General features: G+C 37.7%; 2 protein-coding genes across 6 annotated transcripts in view; one reads left to right on the top strand and one right to left on the bottom strand.

Annotated features, from left to right (window-relative positions):
• Mtrex (Mtr4 exosome RNA helicase) overlaps positions 1-6,781 on the top strand; it is a 103,099-nt gene extending 96,318 nt beyond the window's left edge. Inside the window, exons 26-27 of the mRNA XM_005319625.3 lie at positions 4,570-4,674; positions 5,903-6,781. Coding sequence (XP_005319682.2) covers positions 4,570-4,674; positions 5,903-5,955 — 158 coding nt within the window. The 3' untranslated portion in view covers positions 5,956-6,781. The remainder of the gene's footprint in view (positions 1-4,569; positions 4,675-5,902) is intronic.
• The window catches only part of Plpp1 (phospholipid phosphatase 1), a 92,004-nt gene continuing 71,940 nt past the window's right edge, over positions 6,125-26,188 (bottom strand). For all 5 annotated transcript variants that reach the window (XM_005319628.5, XM_005319627.4, XM_021722516.2 and 2 more), the window contains 3 exons: positions 16,587-16,644; positions 6,982-7,158; positions 6,125-6,531 (listed from right to left, as the gene is read on the bottom strand). In XM_005319628.5, the coding sequence (XP_005319685.1) occupies positions 6,403-6,531; positions 6,982-7,158; positions 16,587-16,644 (364 nt within the window). In that variant the 3' untranslated portion in view covers positions 6,125-6,402. The remainder of the gene's footprint in view (positions 6,532-6,981; positions 7,159-16,586; positions 16,645-26,188) is intronic.

Here is a 26,188-nt window from a genome sequence, read left to right as displayed (position 1 = left end):
AAGGTAACAGTGGTTAGGAACAGAAATCCTGAGCTTAAATACTACCCACTCATTAGATTAATGATCCTGGGCAAGTTTACTTAAGTGTGCATCAGTTTCTTTGGGAAGGATAATTACTCTTACCTTATTGTGAGAATAACACAATATGTGTAGAATCTTATGCACAGTGCCTGTCACATAGCACTTAATAAATATTAGCTGCTGATACCATTTTTTAGATTTGTTATCTTTCTCATTTCAGTCCTTCATTCCTCTTATAGCCAGTCTCTTGGTAAGAGTAGTCAGTTGCCTGCTTCCTATTTCCTTCTTAATCTGCAGTAATCTGGTTCCCTATTTCACTTAAATTATTACACTGTTTGATTGCCAGAAGGTATACCCTTTGTCTGACTAGATCTTACCTACCATTTTTCATTACTCCCTAGTTCTTGAAACCTGTTAGATAAATGTAAATTCTTTGGCATGACCTAGCAATCAAAATTTTTACTAAAATCTAGTTGTTTTAAATATATAAACTGAATTTAATTATGTTAAAATTTATAAATGTAATATAATATGCTTACTAGAGAAAATTGTAGAAAATCCAGATAAATCCTTCCTATGTGGGTTATCATCATTTAAATCTTTTTTGCAATACTAAGGACTGAACCCAGGAGTACTCTACCACTGACCTACATCCTTAGCCATTTTATTTATTTTTATTTTGAAATAGGTTCTCACTAAGTTGCCTAGGCTGTCCTCAAACTTCGGATCCTGCCTCATCTTCCAGACTACCTGGGATTATAGGAATTTGCCACACCCAGTTTGGGCATTTAAATCTTACTGTTTGGATTCCACCCTGTATTGTGGCTCTTACCTTGATCAAGTTATGTATGTAACTTCTCTGAGCATTTCCTTTTCACTTTTTGTAAAATAGGGATAACAACAGTACTTGTCTCACAGAATTGTGAGGATCAAATAAGAGAACAGACTTGGCACAAAATAAGTACTTAGAAAATGTTGGATAGTACCAACATTTCTCAAACATATTTACCTTTCCTGATGCCTTAATATCTTTATAAACATCTATTACTCTCAGCCAGGCACTGTGGGGCACGCCTGGCTGAGAGTAATAGATGTAATAATCCCATTGACTCCCAAGGCTGAGGCAGGAGGATCACAACCTCAAGGCAAGCCTTAGCAACATAGTGAGCCACTATTTCAAAACAAAACAGAACAAACAAACAAAAACAATAAAGGGGGTGGTTTTATTTGGGATGTAGCTAAGTGATAAAGCATCTTGGGGTTTAGTCCCCAGTACCACAAAAAAATGTTAGAAAATCTTCTAACATATAGGAAAACCTTCTAGGTTATTGTAAGATGTGAATATATGTGGAGGTGATATACCACTCTTGACCCTAGTGTTTGATGGCTGGATTTTATGGAATTAGTGTCTTTTTTGCTACTACTTTTTGCTTTTGTCTTTCATTTAGTGAGCTTTCCCCTGATAGAAGCCAAATAATTTTAAAAAATTGTATAGTAGAAACAGGCTGAAATTGAGAGCCGGAAGTTTTTTCCGGAAACTGTGTGGACCATTTGTAGACCTTTTGATACAAGGATAGAAGGGTAAAAAAATCTATGGACTTTTAATATTTTGGCTAAAGAGCCTTACGTAACTTTACATTCCTTTAGAGTTTGCCCTTTTTAAAGAATTTGTCTCTTAAGTGAGACAAAACCCAAAGGGACCAGAGAGTACCCTCTTAAATCTTAATAATTGGGACTTGGATATAGCTCGTTCAATCTGCAGGATCACAAATAAGAAAAAAATAAATAAATTGTATTTTTATCTTACAAATGAGAAGTAGAAGAGAGAGCAGCATAAAGTCCTTGTTTTGGCTTAGATATGATGTGTTCCCCAAAGCTCATGTGAGACAATGCAAGAAAGTTCAGAGGTGAAATGTTTGGGTTAGGGGAAACCTTAACCTAATCTACGTATTAATGTAGTTGAACTAATGGATTAACTGGGTAATAACTTTAGGCAGGTAGGGTGTGACTTTGAAGTATATATTTTGTCCTTGGTGAGCAGAGTACTCCCCCCATCCACCCCACCCCTGCTCCCTGATGCTATGTTCTGAACTACTTTCCTCTACCACATCCTTCTGCCATGACATTCTGCCTCATCTTGGGGCCCAGAATAGTGGAGTTGGCCATCTATGGACTGAGACCTCTGAAACTGTGAGCCCCAAATAAGCTTTTTCTCTACTACATTGTTCTTGTCAGGTCTTTTGGTCATAGCAACACAAAGCTGACTGAAACTGGCCTAGATGACAAAGCTATTACTTAGCAACAGAATCTAAACCCAGGTTTCTATGTAGTCATCTTTTCTTTAAACCCCAGCTCACTTCTTTGAAGCAGAGGTAACATGGATGACATTATACATGTAGAAAATGTATTTCAAGTGAAATAAGCCACTGGATTGGATAATATGAACTAATAGATAATTTGGCAAAGACATACTATTAGTTGCCTTTCTAAACACTACATCCTATTACATTTATTACTAAGCTCAATTGACATTCATAGATATTTATTATCCATAATGCTAGACTTTTTTTTACATGAACTTTTATATAGAATAACTAACCAAAATAAACTGTGACTTTATTTAAATCAGTTTCACAGGGGCTGGGGATATGGCTCAAGCGGTAGCATGCTCAACTGGCATGCCCGGGGTGCTGGGTTCCTCAGCACCACATAAAAATAAAATAAAGATGTTGTGTCCACCAAAAACTAATAAATAAATAAATAAATCAGTTTCACAGCAATAAACTGAAGCAGGGATAAGTTAACATACCTTCCCATTGTCCCAGCTAGGGTCTAGGGTAAGTAGTATACAAGCCTGTCAGTTCCTTAGAGCTAGTGCCCATGTCCTCCTTATAGCATCCAAACTTGCATAAATGGAATATAGATATATAATTTTAATAGTTGCATAAGTTTTCAATCTCTTAGTGCTGGACATGTAGGAAACTTAAATTTTTGCTATTTCAAACCATGAAGCCTCAAACATAGTTTTGCACACTTATGCCCTTAAAGCAGAATTAATATTTCAGAAGAGCTTTGCATTAAGTATTGAAACACCATATTCCCTGTGTTTTCATTCTCCTAAATGAGTTGAATTGTCTCATCTGTTCTTCCCCTCTTGTGCATATTTCAACATAATATGAGGGGCATTAAAAGGTAAAAAGGAAACATAATGGGGGTGGCATTAAAAAGTAAAAAGGAAACTTCAAGGGCTGGGACTGTAGCTCAGTGGTCGATCACTTGCCTCACACATGTGAGGCACTGGGTTCGACCCTTGGCACCACATAAAAATAAATAAATAAAGGTCTTGTGTCCATCTACAACTAAAAAAATATTTAAAAAGAAGAAAAGGAAACTTCAACATCAAGCAGTGATTTCAAGAACTTGATAAATGCTAATGAATTATTCTAGTATTGCAAGTAGTTAAAATGTTATTCACTGTTCCTACAGCTTGAGTTTTGTTTTTTTTTTAACTTTTATTTTTATGTGGTGCTGAGGATCAAACCCAGTACTTCACATGTGCTAGGCAAGCACTATACCAACTGAACTATAGCCTCAGCCCCCTACAGCTTGAGTTTTGATAACCAATATTCCCAATGTATTTCAGATATTAAAAGCGAAATCTGACAATTTTGGTTCAGGCAGGTGGCACTGGGAGAAGTGATCCCAGACCCCTTCTACAAGTCTGACAGAAGTGAAACTGTTTATAGCTTCAGTGTTTTGTTGTTGCTGGCTTTGGTTTTGTTTGTTTTTGGTACTGGAGATTGAATCTAGGGCACTAACCACTGAGCCATATCCCCAATCCTTTATTTTTTTTTTTTTTTAATTTGAGACAGGGTCTTCCTAAGTTACTGAGGCTGGCTTTAAGCCTGGAATCCTCAGCCTCTTGAGTCTCTGGGATTACATGTGTGCACAACCATCCCAGCTTAAGCTTTGATATGAGCATTTATTTCACTCAGTCAAGATACGTAGCAAAAAGCTTATCTCTTTGTGCTTCCATGAGGGGATACTGTGAAGAAAGCACTGATGAAACCTATTAAGGTCAAAAAGAAAGACCTTTCAAACACCTTGTCTGATCCTGTTACCTTCTCTCCACAAGATAGTAGGCATCGTATTCAGGTGTCTCAGTAGGTTATACCCAGGGTTTCGTAATAGCTACAATTCCCTTGCCACCACCTGACATCTCCTCATTTATTGTCATGTTTGCTAATCTTCCCCAGAGGTGTTCTCTCCTTCTTCCAGGGCATTTTGTTTACCTGCTTCTAAAACAAGTGTTACCATTTTATTAATCTGTCTCTTTACCATCAATCAAAGGTGGGAATTAAACCTTTCTTCTTTGTAGTCTTCCTCACATCTAGCTGGCAATTAGTCAAGTTTCCTAGCTTATTTATTTTGCAGAAAGTGCCCCAAAGTACTAATTAATCCTTGCATGTTCTTATGCCTTGCCTCTTAACAAAAAGTCTGCTGTTCCTGATTATATCCATTTTACAAGTGATTTGTTTTTCCATCCAGGCAGCATAATTCGTTGTATGAGGCGCCTGGAAGAATTGCTTCGACAGATGTGTCAGGCAGCAAAAGCCATTGGAAATACTGAGCTGGAAAATAAATTTGCAGAAGGTCAGTATCCAGTTCGTAAGCTTTTTCTAATAATTTAGGTAATTTTGAAGTGCTTTTTGTTAGATTGCCCTGGAGTACCAACTAATAGTGTTTCCATAAAATTTTAAAGGATTTATATGGTAAAGTTTGACTATATTTGTGTGTGTGTGTGTGTGTGTGTATACACACACATACTCATTTACATGCATTTTTTTGGTGTATTTACTATGTGCCAGGTATATTTTAAGCACTAGGAGATATAGTAGTGAACAAAGATAGAAATCCCTGCCTTCCTAGACCTTTCCATTCTGGTGTGGGAGAGATGGACAGTAGAGCCAACAATTAAAATATATCAGATGGTCATAATATACTGGAAAAGAAAAGAATTGGAGGATGGATGAGATGACCCAGAGTGACATTAAAGGCTCTTTATAATACTTGCTATGTTTAAGTAATAGCAAGAGGTTAGTGTGGCTGGTACAATGAGCAGGGAGTAAAAATAAGGGTTGGAAGGAGAGAAAAAACGATTGTGTAGCTCCCAGCCCTGCTATTTTTACTGGGTTTGAAGCACTGGGGTGGTGTGCTTTAACTGGGATTTTGTAATAATTATCCTTGAGTCTGTAGGATAGCAGGGTGGGAACAGGAAGACCAGATCAGGAAAGGCTGGCTTGGTAGGGGAGCCATATGAATCATGACCAAGAAAGGCCATGAACTTACACATCAAAGAATAGCAGCCATGTTGTTACTCTAAGTCGGTCAATTTCTGCAAACAACTTTGGTGTTGGAAGAAAAGGTTTGTAAAAACTGGCTTACGTTTCCACATGGATAGGGCCGGGCTCATTTAATCACTTTTTACAAATGAAGATTCTGAAAGCAGTATATTTCTATTTGTCCTACCTTAGTCCAGAAAGAATTTCACATGGTAACTGAATGTCTTTGGATGTGTAGGGCGAAGATTCTTGGTTTTGGATCAACTTCCTTTGACCTCTTAGTCCTTTCTGAAATGTCTTTAAGCATCTCCTCCCCCACTCCCCCAAATACACATAGGTTGGTTCCTCAGGTTTCTACCATATAGGTAGCTGTGAACTATACTGTATAGGTATCTTTTAGACTAGCAAGATTATGTTTACTTTCTTGGTTGCTCTCTCACCAATTTAATCTGGATATGACTGTCATTAAAATCCTCAGTAAATTAGAAGGAAGTTTTGTGGTCTTGAAAGTTTTAACCTTTTCTTTTCTCTTCTCTTAGGAATCACCAAAATCAAGAGAGATATTGTGTTTGCCGCTAGCCTCTACTTATAAGGAGCTTAAAGAATGTAATTTTAAAGATTATTTACCACCCGTCTGATTATAGTTGACTACAAATGCTTAAAAGTGTTGACGTAGTTCTTCCATCTCAACAGTTGTCCTCAAACATTTTAATATATATTTAAATCAAACATTCTAAGAAAGCATATTACATACACATGTGTACATAAGCATTACTTTTTTAATAAAAATTGTACAGGTGGGGTATTGTTTTAGTGGAAGGCTTGAAAATTTTTTAATGAACTTAGAGCTATTGGATAATCATTTTGATAAATGGAACTATATACACAGATAAAGTGGGCATCGAAGAGGTATAGCAGCAGTAGCAGCAGTCCCTTAAAGGCCTGTACACTGGGAAGAAAGATGCATCCTCGTGCCTTCTGGTTGCAATCATTTTCCTTTAGAAAGTAGGCCAGCTTCATCTGGGTGACCTGCCACCCTTCAAGGTTGGTGATTGTTCCCAAAGTGATTTCCTGTTGGTGTTTCATTCAAAGTTGTATGAGAGTCCTCCTGTTTTCTTTCTTTAAAAGGAGAATTCCTCTCCTTGAAGAAATCTGATACATATACAGCCTACAGAGAGAACAGGTTATACTTAGAACAGGGCAAGATATTTAATGATATAATTTACAAAAATTTATAAACCATATACCAAGCTGCAGGAAGCTTCGGATGGTATACATTGTTATGCCTTTGGCAAATAGTTTCATTCTACAAATACTTAATGAATTATTCTTCATGTAAATTAATTGTTTTAATTCATACCAAAAAGAAAACTAGTTTATAGCCAGAGGCTTTTACAATAAAAATTCTAAGATTTGTATGACTTTTGCAAAGAGTTACTAATTTTTACCTGCTGTCTATCCTATCATGACTTAACACCACTGGGGTTCTTGCCCACTAGAGTTACTGAGCCACACTCCACCTGTTATAGTTTTTTCAGTGAGGAATTTCTTTTGTCTGTTTATATATCCAAATTAACTTAGCAGTATCAAAATGTAGGCTGCTGCCCTGTATACTTACAACTAATATTGCAACCACCGCTCCTTGAATGAGTCCAGTCAACACATCACTCCAGTGGTGTTTGTAATCAGAAACTCGAGAAAGGCCCACATAAATGGATACAGCAACAAGACCAAATTGCAGTGTGGGACGTAAGAGTCTTGCCCAATCTCCCTTCATCCTGGCTTGAAGATAAATCTGGTAGGAAAGAAAACAAAATATTTAACATGCCAACTAAAAATTGTACTTGATTATCACCACATCTCTAAAGACGTGGCATTTAAAATGATTATCAAAATTACATATGGAATAAGACTTCAGGCAAACATTCTTGTACTCATTAATACCTAAAAATTCTTTGAAACAAAAACTATTCTTATGCCAATAACTTGTGTTTAGAAGAATTTATAGCCTATTTAGCTACACTATCCTTCAAATGGGAAATAAGGCAAGAGTTATTTATGACTTTTAAGACAGGATCTCAGGGCACCTTTTCCCCTTATAGTTGGGCTTGTAATTCTAATGGGCAAAGGCAATGCTGTTATTAGTTCTGAGTCTTGGGATAAACTACTAGCATTTCTGCGCACACCTTGCCCTTGCCCTGGGCCAGACTACTATGTTTTCCGTCTGGCCTCTCTGGGCATAATTTACCACTTTGAGAGCTCTGCTAGCCTCAAACCATATCTATCACAGGGCAAAGAAGACTAAATCATCTGTATAAGTAAATATAATCTGCCCCAGATAAGTAATGCAGGGTGTGATTTAGTCATCATCCAGCAAAGGAATATTTTCTTTGAACAGCACCCAGTGTACACCTCTTAGACCTCTTGAGACCTCCTTTCCCATATCTGCCTGCCTTTGACTTTGGTTGCATCAGTATCTAAAGAAATTAATACAGAAAGAACTCTATAGTGAATCTGCTCTCATTTAGAAGAAAAAAAACCTTTTCATTTAAAAAATTCTGTTCAATAGTTTATTGATTCACTAAATGCTGTCCTCAGAAAACAATTTACATGGCTCTGTTCACTGATGCTGCCTGTTCGATACATAAATCCATTCCCCATTTCTTGGGCAGTGCTTTGGGTGTTCAGTTCTCAACACTGGCAAAGACCCAGAGGTCTAACTTTATCAAGTGTATACTATAAACATCTGGTACGCTTGAGCCTAACTCATGTAAGTGTTACTACTGGCTTTCTACAGAGCCTCACCTCCTATCTTTAAATGATTAAAACTCAAACTGAAATAAGTAGTAAGAAGATTCATCTAAAGATTTTGAAAAACGTCATTTTATGGAGAAAAGTTCCTTGACTGTAGCTAAAGCCATGTTTTGGATATTAACTGTCAGAAAGTTCAACTGTCACCAATAAGGCATTCAGACAATAAAACACCCTGGAATTACACTTATCAATACAAACATCTTACCAGTATCCATCTCTGCTAAAAACAAGGCAAGAAAACAACTCTAAAATGGGCTTAAGTTTGTCCCATTTTGTACTTTCTACCTAAGGGAAAACAAGAGACAGACATTTTGAGATCTTTACTGAGGATTCCAAAAATCCCTCTAAACAATATTTTCCTTCCAATGAATCCTGACTTTGACTCTTAAGTATTGTGGAGACATATGTAAACTGTTATTTTGCCCAAACTGCTTCGCTAACATCCCAGGGGAAAGAATAATTCACTATGGATCAATAATCAAATAAGCTCCAAAACATTTGAGGTGAAACCTTTTACCCTAAAGTAGCTGATTTTCTTCTTATAAATCTACATTAAGTGTAGCTGTTTCCCCATCAGTCAAACATTAACTGTGGACCCAGAAATTATTTCACTCTGAGGAGATTCTCACATCTCCCAATTAGGGTTCTAACCTTAGATTCTAGATTCTGGCTCCTCTAGTGACCATAGCCATCACTTAAGTGCAGTGTGTGGACACAATAACTATTTATGCACTGTGTAACCTCCCCAGGGCACTCAGTATAAGCCTGCAAAAAAGGCAGGCACATCATAGAGCCCTATTCTTCCCTGTGAAGATCCTTATATTTCAGTTGAGCTTGAGGAAATAACATCAGGAGTTTCCTAGACCAACTTTCAGAGTTATTATAAGAACTCCAGACACTTCTCCCCTCTGGACCAAAAGTCTCCTATACAGCACACAGTGATAGTGGCTCCACTCTTAACCCTTTTGGGGGGGGGCTATAGTGCAAACCTTAAGATCCCAGCCTCTACAGACAATATGCATATGGCTTTCTCTGCCACTTACTTTCCAAAATTGTTCCCTTTTGCCTACCATGATACTTCCCATTCCTTGAATTTATACCTTTTTTATAAAGTTATGACCTTAAAAATTCTACTCCTTGCCTTTGGAGTTTCTTGACAGAAGAAATAAAAGTCTGTGGTCAGCTTGCTATTTTTATCCTGAAGTTCCCAAACACATCACACTAGTGCTTCCTCCCCAAAGTAAAGAACATGACTACTAACAAGTGGCCAGACCATAGGCCTGCTTTGGATGCCGATAGTGTCATTCTACGTTGCCCGTGATTTGGGGCAAAGCAAGTACCAGTATGACTTCCTTTAAAAGGAAGTCTCCATTCCTCCGTATTTCCCCAACTGCTACAAAGAAACTGAAAGTCTGAAGTTTCTCGGCACTCTTAGCTCTCAGAACTAGAAAGAGGGACAGAGCTCATGCTTTAAATGTCTAAGCTAACAATAAAATGATGCACTAGGTCCCTGATTTGCAAATTCATTGCTTCCCCCCCCTCCATGCATACCATTTGCTAATGATACACACACTGAGCCTATCAAGGGTAAGGCATTTGGTTGCTCACCTCAAGAGCTGTAAGAATTCAGGCCCACAACAGATATTATGTGTGGTCCCAGCCAGGCTCAGCAGCAGTGTCTGTCACTTTCAGATTTCCACACAGGCAGTTGAAGGGGTGAGCCCTATTTGGACACCATCACCCTGCCTTCTCTCCTAGGAAGGCAATGACTAGAAGACTTAAATCAGGCCTCACTCAGATGTCCTGGGCTGTTTCTCCCTCAGGACTCCTACTGGAATTATGAAGTAGTTCTCTATTTTCAGAAGTTGTAGAAAGGGTACCTAATGTGTAATATAATAGGTTTTTTTGCAAACTAAATTTCTGAGGAAGCAAAAAGCTACAGTTAGGTAAGAGAAAGAATGAAGGAGAGTGGCAGCCACACTGAAAACTCAAGTGGCCCTTAAGATACACAGAGAAGGTAGGTCCTATCTTCACTATACACCCCTTTTAGGAGGTCTGAGTGCTACTTAGAACCAAAAGAAAGTCAATTAAGAGCCTCCCTGGTGTGTGTAACCAAATTTCTGGGTTTTAAATTTTGGATTTCTAGGATTCAAATAGTACAGTTTTACTTCTAAGATATAAATTGAGAGGGGAAATGGTCTGTTTATATACTTGGGTTCAAACAGTGAGAAAAACAGAAAATAAAATCCCTTCAGTTGCAAACATACTCAATGTCCATTGAAGGCATCACTACAAGGTTCACTCCTGGGACTTTTTCCTACAGACAGTGCAAGGGTGTAACTCCTAGGCTAAATGTGATGGGGACAATTAGAAAGGGGGATATAGAAGCAACACCCTGCAGTTCTTTAAGGAGGGCTCCTCAGAGGCAAAGACAATGTGCTGCTGCAGGCTCTAGGGAGCCTGCTGCAGACCAACAAAGCAAACAAGGCAGATGGCAAGCAGAATCCACTCATGGCGAGGATGATGTTTTAACTAGGGCATTCTACAATACTAAAGTCAGAAAGAACTTTCCAGCTGAGGTAGAGGCAGTGCTGCAAAAAGAGAGCCTAGTCCAGGAAGCCATGCTGACGGGGATCTAGATTTTAAAGGAGGAAGCAAAGGGAATTAACCCAACAGTTAGCCTGGGACAGGGAGAATGGTTTGGAGAGACTCTCCAGACAGCTGCCCAGACCTTGCTCTGGAAAGAATGATTCCCTCTATGACCTACTCCTGCTCACAAATTTGAACACTGTCCTGTTTACGAAAGGAACACCCCCAGCCTTCCACTGCTGTCAACTGCTATGACAGGAATAACAACTCTAGGACAACTGGAAAGAGATGTGTGGGTTTCCAGGACACACAGCCAGGCTAAAGAATTAACAGCATATACTTCACTAACCTACACACACACCATTCTCATTATACAAATACCTCAGGAGTCTGTGATACACGTGAGTCAACCTCAGGACCTCAGAAGGAAACTGCTGCTAGTTCTCTGGTTTTTATTTTTTTCTCTAGCCCTTTATGAGGAGAAATTCGTGTGAACCCTTCCAGACTGTGACTCTAAGAAAGAGTTCAGCAAAAACAAGTAGTACCACTGAGTACACAGCCCAGATTTAGAAAGCAAAACTAGTTTGAGAAGAATTGACCTTAGAAATCGACCAGTATCCTCCAGCATTGCCCTCAGTAAAACAAGGCATCACTACTGGCCCTTCTGAAAAGGAAGGTTCCAGGTATGGCTTATGCCTCCAAGAAGAGGAAAATGAGCAAAAGTCAGGCTCCTGAGCCACTCTTCCCAGAAGGGGTCCTGGTCAGAAAACCCAACTGTGGGATCAAGTGTTCTGTCTCCTAGCAAAGTCAAGCTCTCCTCCACATAGCATGCAGACAAGCTGCTCTCTCCACTGAGTTTAAAGAAATAATTAGTTCTTAGCTGGGACATTACTAAAGATTTATACAGGCAATTCTTATTCTTCAGAGGAGTAAGGACAGAAAACATCAATTTGCTCAAAATAACCAGATTTTGCAATCTAGAGGTGTAGGAAGCTGGCATTCCACCAGTAGGTGGCAGATGCTTCACCTCTCTGAAAAGTGCCAAGGCCTTCCTCCTGATCCAAACTGATCAACATTGTGGCTCCTCTTCATGAAGACCCCCAAAGTCACTTAACAAAAGTACACAAAGACCTGGTCAAAGTAAATGGTGCTGACTCCACTGCACAGGGAGGGCTATATCAAAAAAAAAAAAAAAGAAGAAGAAGTAATAGTAGTAGTAGTATATACACTCTTTCCGTTATGTAAACAACATGCATTTTTCCTTTATATAAAAAAAAAGTGTTTTTAAAATTAAAAAAAAATTAACATCTGTAGCACTACTTGAGTATGTTTTCATTATTTTACTATCATTAAGGGTTATACGATCTTCATGTTTTTGTCCCCCCAAATTCATACATTGAAATCCTAACCCCCAAGGTGCTAATATTTAGGAGGTGGAGCCTCAGTAGGTGATGAGATCATGTGGGAAGACCCCTTGTTATGGGTTTAGTGCTTTTCCTTACAAGGGACCCCTGGCTCTTTTGAGGATCCAGTAAGTTGGCAGCTTACAGGCAAGAGAAAGGTGCTCACCAGAACCTGAGCATGTTAGACCCAGCTCTCAGACCTCCAAACTCCAGAACTCTGAGAAACACACTTCTAGTTTATAAGCCATCTAGTCTATGGTAATTTATTATAGTAGCCCAAACTAAAACATAGGATATAACCATTTTTGGCTAAAATTTCTGAAACAACATTTAGCTTCCATTAAAGGGCTAATTATAGCTCACTTTTAAAATCAATCTGTTGAACTATATATTTTTTGAAGCTGATTAATTTTGATTTTTTCCTCTCCTTGACTAACCTTGTTAATACTTCTTAAAATACTCCATTCTTAAAAATAAGTAGGATTTGTTCCCTTCCCCACTTTTAAACTAGAGTCAAGGAGTCAGCTTACAAGCTAAGAATGGTTTCATATTTTTAAAGCATTTTTTGGGGGCTAGTGATGTACTTCAGTGGTACAGCACTTGTCTAATATGTGCAAGACCCTGAGTTTGAGCCCCAGCACCACACACAAACAAAACATTTTTTAAAAGAACAAACAAAAACATTTTTTAAAAGCTTAAATATGTTAACTGATCTTTTACTGAAAACTTTTGTTAATCCCTGAACCAGACTAACAGCATGCTCAACACCAAGAAATAGAACTCTTATCTACTTATTTTTGAAACACCACTTCTAAGACCTAGTCAAGAAAACTAACAACTGTAGCCAGGAGACCACTGTAAGGTAGGCCTCACCTTAGCCTTCTCTGGCTTTGATTTTATCATCTTTGGGAGTTCCTAAATTTAGACTTGAAACCCACCTCAGGCAGGACTTGAGGTGTGTGGGCCACAAATTGTCCATCACATTCCCAATCCTTAGTATTCCATAGTTTGGGAAACATCTTCATCAAATATCAACAGTACTAGGTGGTACAGGGTCAGTGCTAAATGAAGGACAGTACAAATCTTGGGGAAAGTGAGTGGTTTGAAAGAGTCAGGAAGTCTTACATAGGTGGGTGGCAGTGTCTAAACACAGGGGGCTGAATAAGAAACTCTCTGAGCAGGGAGGAGAGTGGCTAGAGCACGGTACAGCTACTAACAGCAGTGATAAAAACAATCTGGAGCTTCAGCCTCAACCAGATGGTACCAGAAACCATTCTTATCCCATTTGCTACTCTCCTGAATAATCACGTAAATCTGGAATCTCTGACATTCAACCAAATTCAAGGGAGATCACTAAGCCCATGAAGGCCACATGCAAAGCAGCCCTGCCCTGATCTCCAGCCAGCCATATGCTTTTCACAGACTCCCTGGCACTGTGAAGTACACAGGATTAGGTTTCCTGCCAGAGCAGAACAATGGCCAGGATATTTAACTTATAAGACAATTTAACTAGAAGTTCATTCCTGGGTGTCAGGAATTCTTGAGGAGTTAAATGACTGTACATCTCCACCCATTCTGGGCCTGACCCATAATGCCAAGATGCCTAGGGAAACAGGATGAGTCACTGCCTTAGGAATTTGGGGGAGAAGAGAGGTTAAATGTTGTATATAAATAGGAAAGCAAGAAGATATCTGTGTATTCAGGGCCAAAATAAAAAATGGGGCCTATAGCCCAATCAAGTAAATATTTCCACCATCCAGAGTCAGTGAAATGCAGTGCATGGTTATTCTCAGGCCTTGGTCTCTAACAAACCTGGCTCTTTTTTTCTCATTATAATTTCATCTAAATTTCACTGACCCAATTACTAAATTGTGGTTGAGGTCATTTTCCCTGCGCATATAGCCCTACACTGTCTCCTCATATGCTGCTGCATATCCACAGAGCAAGCCTGCCAATTGAGGCTCTCTTTGCACACATTTTATCCTCTCTGCATGAATTTCAGATTTCACAACTCCGTACAAGTTTCTGTTTGGATACACAGATTTCACAGATGTTCTGAGAAGGGCCAAGGAAGGAGAGCAGAAAAAATGATAAATGAAATATGCATCAAAATGTTCAAGATTAAAAACAGTGGTCAGTCACCATTTTACTTCAAGATCTACCTCACCTGACCTTCAAATTAAGTGGGCAAGGGTTCAGATCAAGGAAGCAATCAAATAAGGGCCACCTAGTCAAGAGATGCCCAGAGAGCTCACAGACCTCAGCAGTCCCTTTCCAAGGCCTCTGCTCCCCATCTGTAAAACTGGCAATTGCTCATTTCTATTCTTCATGGAGATTATTAGAAAAAGTCAAAAGTAAAATTAGCATAGCTAGGCATGGTGGCACACACCTATAATCCCTGTGACTCAGAAGGCTGAGGCTTTCAACTCTGAGCCAGACTGGGCAACTCAACAAAACCCTGTCCCAATTTTTTTTTTTTTAATTATAAAGGGCTGGGTATGTAGCTCCATGGTAAGCACTCCTGGGTTTAACATCCAGTACCACACAGGAAAAGGTAAAAACAGTGTTAAATGCAAATCATCATCAATATCAACCAAAACTAGATTCCTAGGTCTCATACAGAAGGACTGAGATGGCAGCACACGTAGGTGAGTGAATAACAAAACTCACTCTGGCAGACCTAGCTCTGGGGTGGATGCACCCACCCTTAAAATGTCATTCAGTAGAATCACAAACCTATGTTTGGGGGAAAGTTCTCAGGCTCTTAATGGCTGTTACCACTGTCCAGCCTCCACCTTCTCCCCTAGTGCCCGATTTAAAAAGCAAAACATGTTGCTTCTATTTGGAAAGAATGCTGATTTTCCCTAATAAGATAAAAGGGGATGTCAGAATACTATTTGCTATTAACTGCCTTGAAATAAGTCAAATTTTCCATGGCAGGTCTACAGAAACATTTGGGTATGTATCTTAAAAAAAAAAAAAAAAAAAAAAAAAAGCACTAAATTTTGTTGAATTTGTACCTTGTTGCTTTCTCACAAAACTAAATTAACATAGGATGAAAGTTGCACAGTTTCCAGAATGTTGGAAAAGCCAAAATTCTGTAATGGTTTGAGTTGTGGGTTTGAATTTTATATAACACCTGAAATTTACATTCTTTTCATTGTGGGAATTTGTTTTTTTCAAATAAAAACAAGATTCTAGTAAAGTTAACTTTAAATTCTGAGACCAAATTAATTCCCATCAGTCTATCCTTAATATTACACAGCATGGATTTTTTTTTTTTAGTATTTTTCTTTTAGTTGGACACAATACCTTTATTTTATTTATTTATTTTCATGTGGTGCTAAGGATCAAACTCAGCATCTTACACTTGCTAGGCAAGCACTCTATCACTGAGTCACAACCCCAGGCCCATACAGCATGGATTTTTAATCTAAGTCTTAAATACTCACACAGCACTAAATGTAATCAAAGGAAAAACCAAGGGATCTGCAAATTTGCACAGAATACAACTATATAAAAAAACAGTTACAAAGAAAACTAAGAAAAAAATTATAGATGATCTATTAAGACAGAAATCTTATCCCCTTCCCCCTAAATGTTGATAATATACTATACAGTTGTATACACACACACTATATATATATATATATATATATATATATATATATATACACACACACACACACACACACACACACACACATATTTATATGTATATGTAGAGAAAGAACATAATAAAATATAAAAATAAATTTAAATTGACTTTTAAAGATCCCCTGAATATGTCCTAGAGTTTGGTCTTCTATTACTCTCAAAAAAAAAAATTATGTATTCATCTCTAACTTGATAAGCAAACTATGGATGCAGATCTTTTCTAACTCCTCACTGCCAAGCTAGTAAAATGCATCAGCAAACTATGTGCTGCTCAAAAGCCTAGCAGTCAGACTCGGACCTGGAAGTTGAGCAAATGACCACTTCCAGAAGTGGAAGCCTCTCTGGTCCAGTGGAAAGCAGTTTGGGAAATGCTTCAGAATATGAAAGAAAAACAAAACCTGCTCAAACAGGAGCAACAACAGCTGCCCTCACTTCCAATAAGCAGGATTCAGCTCACCAGAGCAGGCCCTGCACATAGCAAAGAGGCTGCTGAACGCCCACAATGAGCAATGGGGAGCCTGCTCCCAATTAGGGTGCCCGGGACTCTGGATCAGTGACCTCTATGAGTATACAGAAGACATCTGTATGTTCCAGAAAATGTCCCAAAGAAGGGTACCCCATCAGTTCATTCTTAGCAGGAGACTTAAAGATTTGATGGTCTGTTTGGCTTTTGCCACTTGCAACCCAAGAGCAGACACTTAGGAGAATCAAGCATCCCACGTATCACATCCCCAACCATCAGCAGACATGAGGTACTTACTGCCAGGAACAGCATGCAGTACATGGAGAACGAGGAGTGGCCGGAATAGAAGGACAACCTAGAAGAGAAACAAGAGAGACATTCATTTTTCTCCCTGAGGCAGAGCCTAGTTTTGGAGGGCCTGCATATATGCTGGTGGTGAACTCATTTTGTTTTGCAGTTCTTTTCTTTCTTCAGTGCAGAAGATCAAACTCTGGGCCTCGTGTATACTAGACAAGCACTCTACCACTACCTGATCTCATAAATCTCCTTCCCTTCAGAGGGCACAAAGCTCCCTCCTCCTACCTTCAGAAATTAGAAGGATGAAGGTGGAGATGCAATTAAGACAGGAACTGTCAAGGTGTCCAAGGAGGACATGAGGTCAGATTCATATGTGGGATCATTTTATTGAAACCCAAGATGGGTGATGAATCATTGTGACCAAACTCGCCAGGCATTTCTGTAGCTGTTGGAAGAGCGATACTGACAAGCTGTAACTGGCACAAAGGGCTTTGACTTGACTGCATAAAAATCCATATGACTGTGATTTAAGTTTTTCATTTGCAGGGTTTGTACCTGAATAAGCCTCCTTTGGGACACTTGGAAGTTTATCCCTTTTCTCTATCCATATTAATAATTTTGTGTTTTAAGTGAACACACATCTTGCTTTAGATTTCCCACAATATGAAATGCTTTTGACATTTATTTTTAAATTGTGCTCTGATCATTCTTTACCAAATGAACATCTTTTAATATTATAATCTATAAACATCTGAGTATCATTTTCCCACCTAAAAATGATAGTGATGGCAAATTTTAATTTTATAGCACTTCTAAAAAAGAAAGATAAAGCTTACTAATATTCAAGATCTAAATCGTGCTCTCAAAGAATTACCTACTGATGCAAGAAGACAAGCACACTCTAGATACAACCTACACATGAAAAAATACCCATACAAATAATTACGATGTTTCTCCTGACTGCTTTTCCCCTATACAAAAATAAGAACAAAGGTATTTTACTTATTCAAAAGGAATTTAATGCCCATGTAGGTTCCTGGGATTCAGAAAGAAAGAAAGACTCCTAAAACCCAAAACAGAGAGTGATGTGTGTAAATCTGGCAACAGAGGATGGGAGAGAAAGTAAAGATTTCTTAAACATATACTGAGAATGATTCTATCAAGAATTTGCTTTTCCCACCCAAAATTTTGATTGTCATATACATTCCTAAGAAATCTTCTAATGTCCTGTGCTACCTAGGAATTATATAACTAAACCTGCTAATTGTTCTGGTTTTAATCTAGGTAAAACAGATAAATAAAGCACTGCTTAGCTTTACTGTTTGGCCACACAGAGTGTGTAGAGTACTTTTTGGCCACATAGAATGGGTAGAGCAGAGTTTTGTACATTTTATAGTTAGTTTCAATAAACTGAATAGCTTACATATTCAAAAAGACAATTTTAGGGACTGTCAAGACCCAATGAGTGAATGTAACTACGATGACAGAAACAGGCTCAAAGTCAAGCCATTTCATTTCACTAAATCCTGTACCTTGTACCATGAAATCACAAACTGGAAACTTTAGTAGTTTAAACAGCTCTCAATCTACAATAGAGCAATTTCATAGGATGAAAATGAAATAGTTGAATCAAGAAGTCTGCCCATGACTTCAACAGGGATTAAAAAAAGAAAGAACTACTCATTATCACTTTCTAAATCTTTGCACACAGTAACTTATCAAACAGATCATGGTAATATGAACTTTTACTTCTGTTAAAAAGAAAATAGACCCACAGAAGACATAAATTCAAATTATTCATATTCCATACAAATCTAGTTCTACTGGAATCTCAAGGAAATGCATTTGCTCCTACAGATACCTTATCATATCCATAACCCACAAATGAACTAAATATTTGTATGGAGCCCGGTGTGGTGGCGCACACCCATGATCCCAGTGGCTCAGGAGGCTGGGGCAGGAGGAGGCTTGTGAGTTCAAAGCCAGCCTCAGCAACTTAGTGAGGCCCTAAGTAACTCAGCAAGATCCTGTCTCTAAATAAAATGTAAGAAAAGGCTAGGGATGTGGCTCAGTGGTTAAGCACCCCTGGGTTCAATCCCCAATGCCTGCCTCCCCAAAAAATTGTATGGGTAGATTAATAAAATCCAAAAATAAGTCCAAATGCTAAAGTGTCTGCTTCACAGTGATCTCAGCTGAAATGTTTAAGACTTTGTCCCTAACTAAAGATCCTTCCCTTGGGAATTTTAACCAATCCCATCTCACTTCATTACTGCCCCAGTGATGAAGAAAAAGTAACAATTAAAGCCAACTATCATCAAATCTTAGGAAAATGTTTTCAGAGGAAAAAATATATTTTCAAATGCTGCTGTTTTCACCAACTCTAGGGAATGGTCTGTTAAACATTAAGGAACCTTCAATTAGTAAGTACATTCTTTGGTCTTGATTATGTAACTTACTGTGAATGAAGTCTTTTTACAAATGGCAGATTTAAGATTTCCCCCTCTTCCTTCATTATCCAGGGTACCCCCTTCTTCTTGAAAGGTGATTAAACTCAGTTTGAACCTCAATATCACAGCCAACACCCCAACCTTATATCTGAGTTCCCACTGGATTCAGCCATACTGCCACCTCTGTACTCCCAACATCTACATCCATATTTGGTCTTAAAATCTGCAAAGACAATCAAATCCAGCCTTTATCAGTCATCAGAAACAATTAGCTCATATGAACCATTTCTTAACTAAGCGTTTTGGGGCTCATGAGGTTAAATCACAAGAAACCCAGCCAATCATCCCTGGGCTCTTCCCTCAGTAACAGACTTTCTTCCTTCTTTCCTCCCCATTCTCCAGAGTTTAAAAGCACTGTAAAACACAATTTTAACTATCCTTTTACTTTGGAAGTATCTTTATATCTTTGTGGGAGGAGCAGTACTGGGGGGTTGAACCTAGGACCTCATTCATGCTAAGCAAGCTCTCTACCACGGAGCTACATCTCCAGCCCTCGCTTACATTTTTTTTTTCTTTTTTCTTTTTTTTGTACCAGGGATCGAACCCAGGGGCACTTACTACTGAGCCACATCCCCAGCCCTCTTTTTATTTTCTAATATATTTTATTTAGAGACAGAGTCTCGCTGAGTTACTTAGGGCCTTGCTAAGTTGCTGAGGCTGGTTTTGACACTCAAGATCCTCTGGGCCTCAGCCTGCTGAGGGGATTACATGTGCACACAACCATGCTGGGCGCATTCATTCTGGAATAATTTTTTTTTTTTAATACAGAATTCTAGGTTAATGATTTTCTTCCTCATGACTCTGAGGATATCATTACATTATCTATGGCTTCTGCTTTTGCTGTTAAAATATAAGCCTCTGTGCCATTCCTTTCTGTATTCTGTCTTCTCTCTTTCATTGCTCCCCACTGCCCCCCATGCCCAAGTCTTCAAGAGTCTACAACTATCATATATCAAGTAGGGACTTCCTTTTATTTACCTGGTTTGGTACTTATTGGCTTCCTATATCTGAATATTTATACTCTTCATCAATTTTGTAAACTTCCCAGCCACTTGGAATACTGCATATCCTCTATCCTACTATCTTTTTTCGAGTTTCTGAATGACCTTGTAATCTACCTTCCTATTGTATCCCTCTCTATCTCTTAACCTTCCTTCTGTATTTCTGATCTTACCTTTTTAGGTCTACCTTTCACTTCAGTTTTCCCTTTCGCTGTGTCTAATCAATCTGTTCCATTTTTAAAATTTAAATCACTAGATGTTTCATTTTACAGATCTTTGTTTGTTTTTTTTTTCAAATCTATCTGATCAATCCTGTTAACATATTTTCAAGCTCCCCTTAGTCTACACAGCAGACATATTTTTATTCTACATGGTAATTCTAGTATCTGCAATCTTTGAGTTTATGTAACTTGTTATATTTGCTGACTCTCACTTAAGGTAGCTTGTTTCTATGTATGTTCATTATGTTAAAATATGTGTTCATGTCCTTGGGACTCAATCTTTGGGGAATCTCAGATATCCTGGTTTAAAGAGAATTCTTCCAAGAGAGACTTGTATCAACTTGTGCTGTGTTCACTATAGATCCACTTTGACCTTCAAACTTTTTTTTTTTTTAAAAGACATACAGTTAGCATGAATTCTGGCTCCAGACCAGTGAGTATGTCTGTTGGCTTGTGGTTAAGAATTCTTCTTAATATCTCCCACGGGGAGGATACTGCCCTTTGGGAGTGCTTACATTATCCCTGGGCCTCCTGTATGTCTTCTTACTCTCCTCAGTCTGTCTTCATCACCTACACTTCATATTCACAGTCTACCAAACTTGGGTTCTAGCTTTCAGAAAATGGCAGACAGGGCACACATTGGATCTGCAACACTAACTGATCCTGGCCTCGGGTCTCAGCTAAGCTGTTTATACATTTATATGTATGTATGTCTATATGTGTGTATGATATATATAGATATAGTTATAATTTTTTAAAATAGGGTCTTGCTATGTTGTCCAGGGTGATCTTGAATCCTGAGCTCAAACATTCCTCCTTCCTCATCCTCCCAAGTAGTTGGGACTATGTGCAGGTGCCACTACACCAACTACCCCCCACACACACACACATACACACACACATATATTCACACACGTATATATTGTATATATAATTTAAGACACAGTGCATATGAACGTGGGGGGCATATTTTCTAGCATGTTTAGTTGAACAAGATCAGAAGGCATTTCTAACCCTCTATATTGCCAAAAATAGAAATAGGCTTTTAAAAAAAAGTAAAATGCTATCTAAAAACAATCATTTCAGGAGGTGACACAACAGTTTGACAAAATGTGATTTGTTTTTAATCATACAGTGGCCAATGCTCACAAATGCACAAATGTTTCCAATTACTGATATACCACCAACTCCCTGGGTATGCCAAAGTTGGCTCTGATGCAAATTACAACTTCCTTTCCCCCTAAAAATTGTTCTAAAATTGATTACTTAAAGCAATCCAATGCAGAAAAGTTGTCAAACCACATAAATTGTTATAGAGTTACTGAGTACATTCAGGTACATGATACACATTACCTATGTTCCTCACAAAACTCTTATGTGCACACACATAAGATGAGCTTCACACAGTTTCAATAACTTGCTCAAAAGCCCCAACTATCTCTTTCATGCTCAAATCTGAGTCTTCCCAACTGTGCCAGGATTTCACTACAATGAACAGTAGAGAAATCCAGAAAGATTTTTAATCCTAACATCTCCAGGCAGTGAGAACCAATCAGAAAGAACAGAAATTATAATTTATATGTGGCAAAATGTATGAAGTAGTATGTATGAAGCTGGACAATTTATGAAAAAATAGATGTTGTTAGTAACCATTTGAAGAGAATAATAATTTGTACACTCCAAAGGCAAAATAGGAAGACAATTACAACAAGAGACAGTTTCTTTACAACTTATTTCCTGATTTTAAATATTCACATAAACCATATTAACTTGAACTGTAATAGAAATTTCCCTTTGTGATAACCTTTAAATACGAATTATCCTGTTTTTTTTTTAAAAAGTTTAAAATGTCCTATACAAACGGACAGGTGAGCAATGACCTCTTAATGAACACTAACTTTTCCCAAGTATTAGTCCTACTTTATTTTGAAAGGATGCTGACAATAACCATGCTAAAGGTTCCAGCATTAGATATCAAACATTGTAGATAATCAGCATTAGATTATGTACAAAAATCCCATATCTAGGATACTAAGTAGGTAATGACGGGGAAAATGTGAACTTCACTTACACACTTTCAAGAGGATGGCTTGACTATCTACCCACATGAAAAACATTTTTGATTCATTAATTCTACTTCAAGGAATCTATCCTAGAGAAATGCACACAAAGATTTGTGCTGAAACACAACTGGCAATTCAAGGACTCAAGAAGGGTCCAGCCCGACTTTGTATTTTATTTAGAGACAGAGTCTCACTGAGTTGCTTAGTGCCTCACTTTTGCTAAGGCTGGCTTTGAACTTGAAATCCACCTGTCTCAGCCTCCCGAGCCACTGGGATTACAGGCATGTGCCATCGTGCCTGGCCAGATTACTTTTAAATAATAACTTTTATAACTAATACCTTTCATAAAGTGAAGGATCTTTTAAAATCACCCCCTACTTAATCTTATATGTTGATATTTCCATATAGACATGATTATAAAGAAGGTTGTTGAGCTACTGACATACACATGAATAATACAATAAACCTGAACAAATCAATTTTTTGGAAGTATAAGGAATTATCTGGTACTGTCTACAATTAGACCATTTATAGAAGAGGCAATCCTAGCAGATTTTACCAAGTGCCTAAGTACTACACCCAGCCAGTCTACTTAGAATGTGTTTTACTATTATAGAAGGCATGTGCTCAAATTTCAGCTTTATTTACTAGCATGTGATCTGCATTTAAGAAATTATTTCTCACACTTAATCATATATATTGCAATTAACCTTCTAAACAATACAAGACTGCCATAATCTAAACATGAGTAAGTTTGTTTTGAATATCTGATTCACAAAACTAGAGATCAGCCACTCGGAATTGATCGGAAACACCAAGTTTGCACTTTGAAATTTAGGACTAGAAATGTAATTCACAGGTAGAATACTTCCTAGCATATGTAAGGTCCATTTGCAATGGTAGTCTTAACCACATGTTTTAGTGTTGCAAGCACAGCCCCATTTAATGTATAGCAAATTCTCAAGTATTAATTCTAAACAGTAAGTATAACTTTCTAGATAGTGCAGTTAATAAGTATTCCATTAAAATCCATTTATTTCCTTTTTTTTTTTTAATCTAGGACCTAATGGCCACCACAACTGAAGTCTGGGGAAATTCCTATGATATCAGTGATGGCAGACACAGCACAAGGGCATGCACATGTGCAGGAAACAGAGATGGGGCAAGAAATTAAGTGAATGAAAGGGAAAAAATCAAAAGCAAAACCAAAATTATAGGAGGATATTCTCATCCTAACATGTAACTCTGACTCCTTTATATCATCAACAAAAAATGACTCATTTGGAGTGTTATGTTCCCTTCTCCCCAGTGTCAAGCCATTATAATTTTATTACTAAAAACTTATATGGGGACAGGTAATGAAGGTAAATGAGTCAAAAGAGCAGATTACATCATAATACTAGCCTATAGATAATATTTAAACAGAAATGTTTTTGCATTTTTTTTTGGCTTCTTGGCTTTTAAAATTCAAGAGAAAGGGGGCTGGGGATGTGGCTCAAGCGGTAGCGCGCTCGCCTGGCATGCGTGCGGCCCGGGTTCAATCCTCAGCACCACATACCAACAAAGATGTTGTGTCCGCAGAGAACTAAAAAATAAATATTAAAAATTCTCTCTCTCTCCTCTCTCACTCTCTCTTTAAAAAAAAAAATTCAAGAGAAAGAATAGGAAAGTCTATATCCAGTTAAACTATATTCCACAATAGAACAAAGCCGCAGTTATGTATCATTATTATACAGCTCTAAAACTGGTAATAACATTCTGGAAGCACAAATGAAAATCACAATTTTCTGTGAAGATACAAAGTCTTGCCATAATTTCATTTCTCCATTTGATGATTCTTTCTCCTTGCTTTGGAAGCCCAAAATTAACACAGGATGTTCTCATTAAAAATTACAATTATTTTTAATGCGTATAAGTCTACAGTGTGAGTTACATAGATGCTCATATTGTTTTTAAAGAGGTTGTTTTCCCAGTCCTTCTATAGGACTTGAAGTACACAATTCATATGCAGAATCCTTAAAAGATGGGAGAAAAAAAAAAGCCTATAAACACTTAGGTCAAAATTATAAGCAGAGTGTAGCAGAGCCGGGTGGCACACACCTGTAATTCCAGAGGCTGAGGAAGCTGAGGCAGGATGATCCCAAGTTCAAAGCCAGTCTCAGCAAAAGCGAGGCTCTAAACAACTCAGAATGATCCCAAGTTCAAAGCTAGCCTCAGCAAAAGCGAGACTCCAAGTAACTCAGTGAGACTCTGTCTCTATTAAATAAAACAAACAAAAAAAAAAAAAAACAGGGCTGGGGATGTGGTTCAGTGGTCGAGTGCCCCTGAGTTCAATCCCTGGTACCAAAAAAAAAAAAAAAAAAGGACAATCAGAGTAACTGTACCTGTCAGCCAATTTATACACTCTAGGAAGGGAGTATTGACACATAACAACTGAAAAATGATTTTTATACATTTTAAATAAACTGTATTTCTTAACATATTACCAAAATGTGATAGCTTATATATAGAAACAAAATCTCATCAACAAGAAATATCTTCATAAAAAAATTTTGTGCCAAAATTTATGTACCTGAACAAGAGAAACAAGAGATGTATGAAGAATTTGTGTCTTTTAAGAATCATTTACAAAGACATTTTCTAGAATTCAGGCAAACCCTTATAATGACTTTCTTAAATTCCTTGAATGAGAGAAAAGATTAGTTTCCCTGTCTTTTATGGTGGTTGATCCAGGAGATATATTAGAGAGACAGGCATAGGGCTTGGTGGAAAAGTACAAAACTGAGAATCAAAGTCCTGAAATGAGGTCACAGCACCACAGAACTGCTTCTAGGATAAAAACTTAGATGCTAATCCTCACACTGCTCAAGGTGTTCATTCATGAAAGTGGGACTGTACTACTCTGTTTATGCTGTAAGAATGCTACAAGGATAAAAACAAATAGCAAATGAGTAGTACTGAGAAAATTTGGATATGTACACCATATATTAAGAAGATGGTTAACTCTCAGATTAGTTTTTTTTAATCACTGAAAATAAGCACCCTTCTTTGGTTCCCAGTAAACAATAAACTAATACACCATATTTTTTCCTGTTGATTGACATGTTACCCTTTTTTAAAAACAATAATAAATAAAGTGTTCTTAAAGTTATCTGAATAAAATTAATTTGCAGTCAAAAGAATTACTACAGCTAGGCATAGTGGTTGTAGTCCAGGAGGCTGAGACAGGAGGATCACTTGAAGCCCAGTAGTTCAAGGAGAGGTCTACGATAAATGGCATGACCTATCCAAATAAAAATACAGAAACAGAGAATGGAAAGACAAGTGCAGATTGGGAAAAGATATTTGAAATGCACAGCTGGTAAGGAACTTGTATCCAGAATATACATTTTAAAAAATTTCAATACCCAAGAAGAAAATATAAACAAGAAAACCCAGTTTTTTTAAATGGATGAAAGATTTAACAAGAGTGAAGTGGCAAATAAGCATATGCAAAGATTTCCAATATCATTAATCATTACAGAAATACAAATAAAAACCACAGTGAGATAATTCTATATAAAATAGCTACAATTAAAAAGATTAACCCCATATTGGCAACAATGTAGAGCAATTCAAACTCTCATATACCACTGATAGCAATGTAAACTGGTACAACCACTTTGGAAAAGTTTCAGAGATTCTTAAAAAGTAAAACTTACAACTACTATATGACTTACCCATTCCTCTATGCTATAGATTGAATGTGTCCCTCAAAGTTTATATGTTGGAAACTTAATTCCCAAGGCAACAGTGCTGAGAGATGGGATC

Source organism: Ictidomys tridecemlineatus, chromosome 1 (assembly GCF_052094955.1).
Source record: "Ictidomys tridecemlineatus isolate mIctTri1 chromosome 1, mIctTri1.hap1, whole genome shotgun sequence".
Taxonomy (NCBI): Eukaryota; Metazoa; Chordata; class Mammalia; order Rodentia; family Sciuridae; genus Ictidomys; species Ictidomys tridecemlineatus.
Note: the sequence above shows the minus strand (reverse complement) of the source record. Positions and strands in the feature narration are given on the sequence as shown.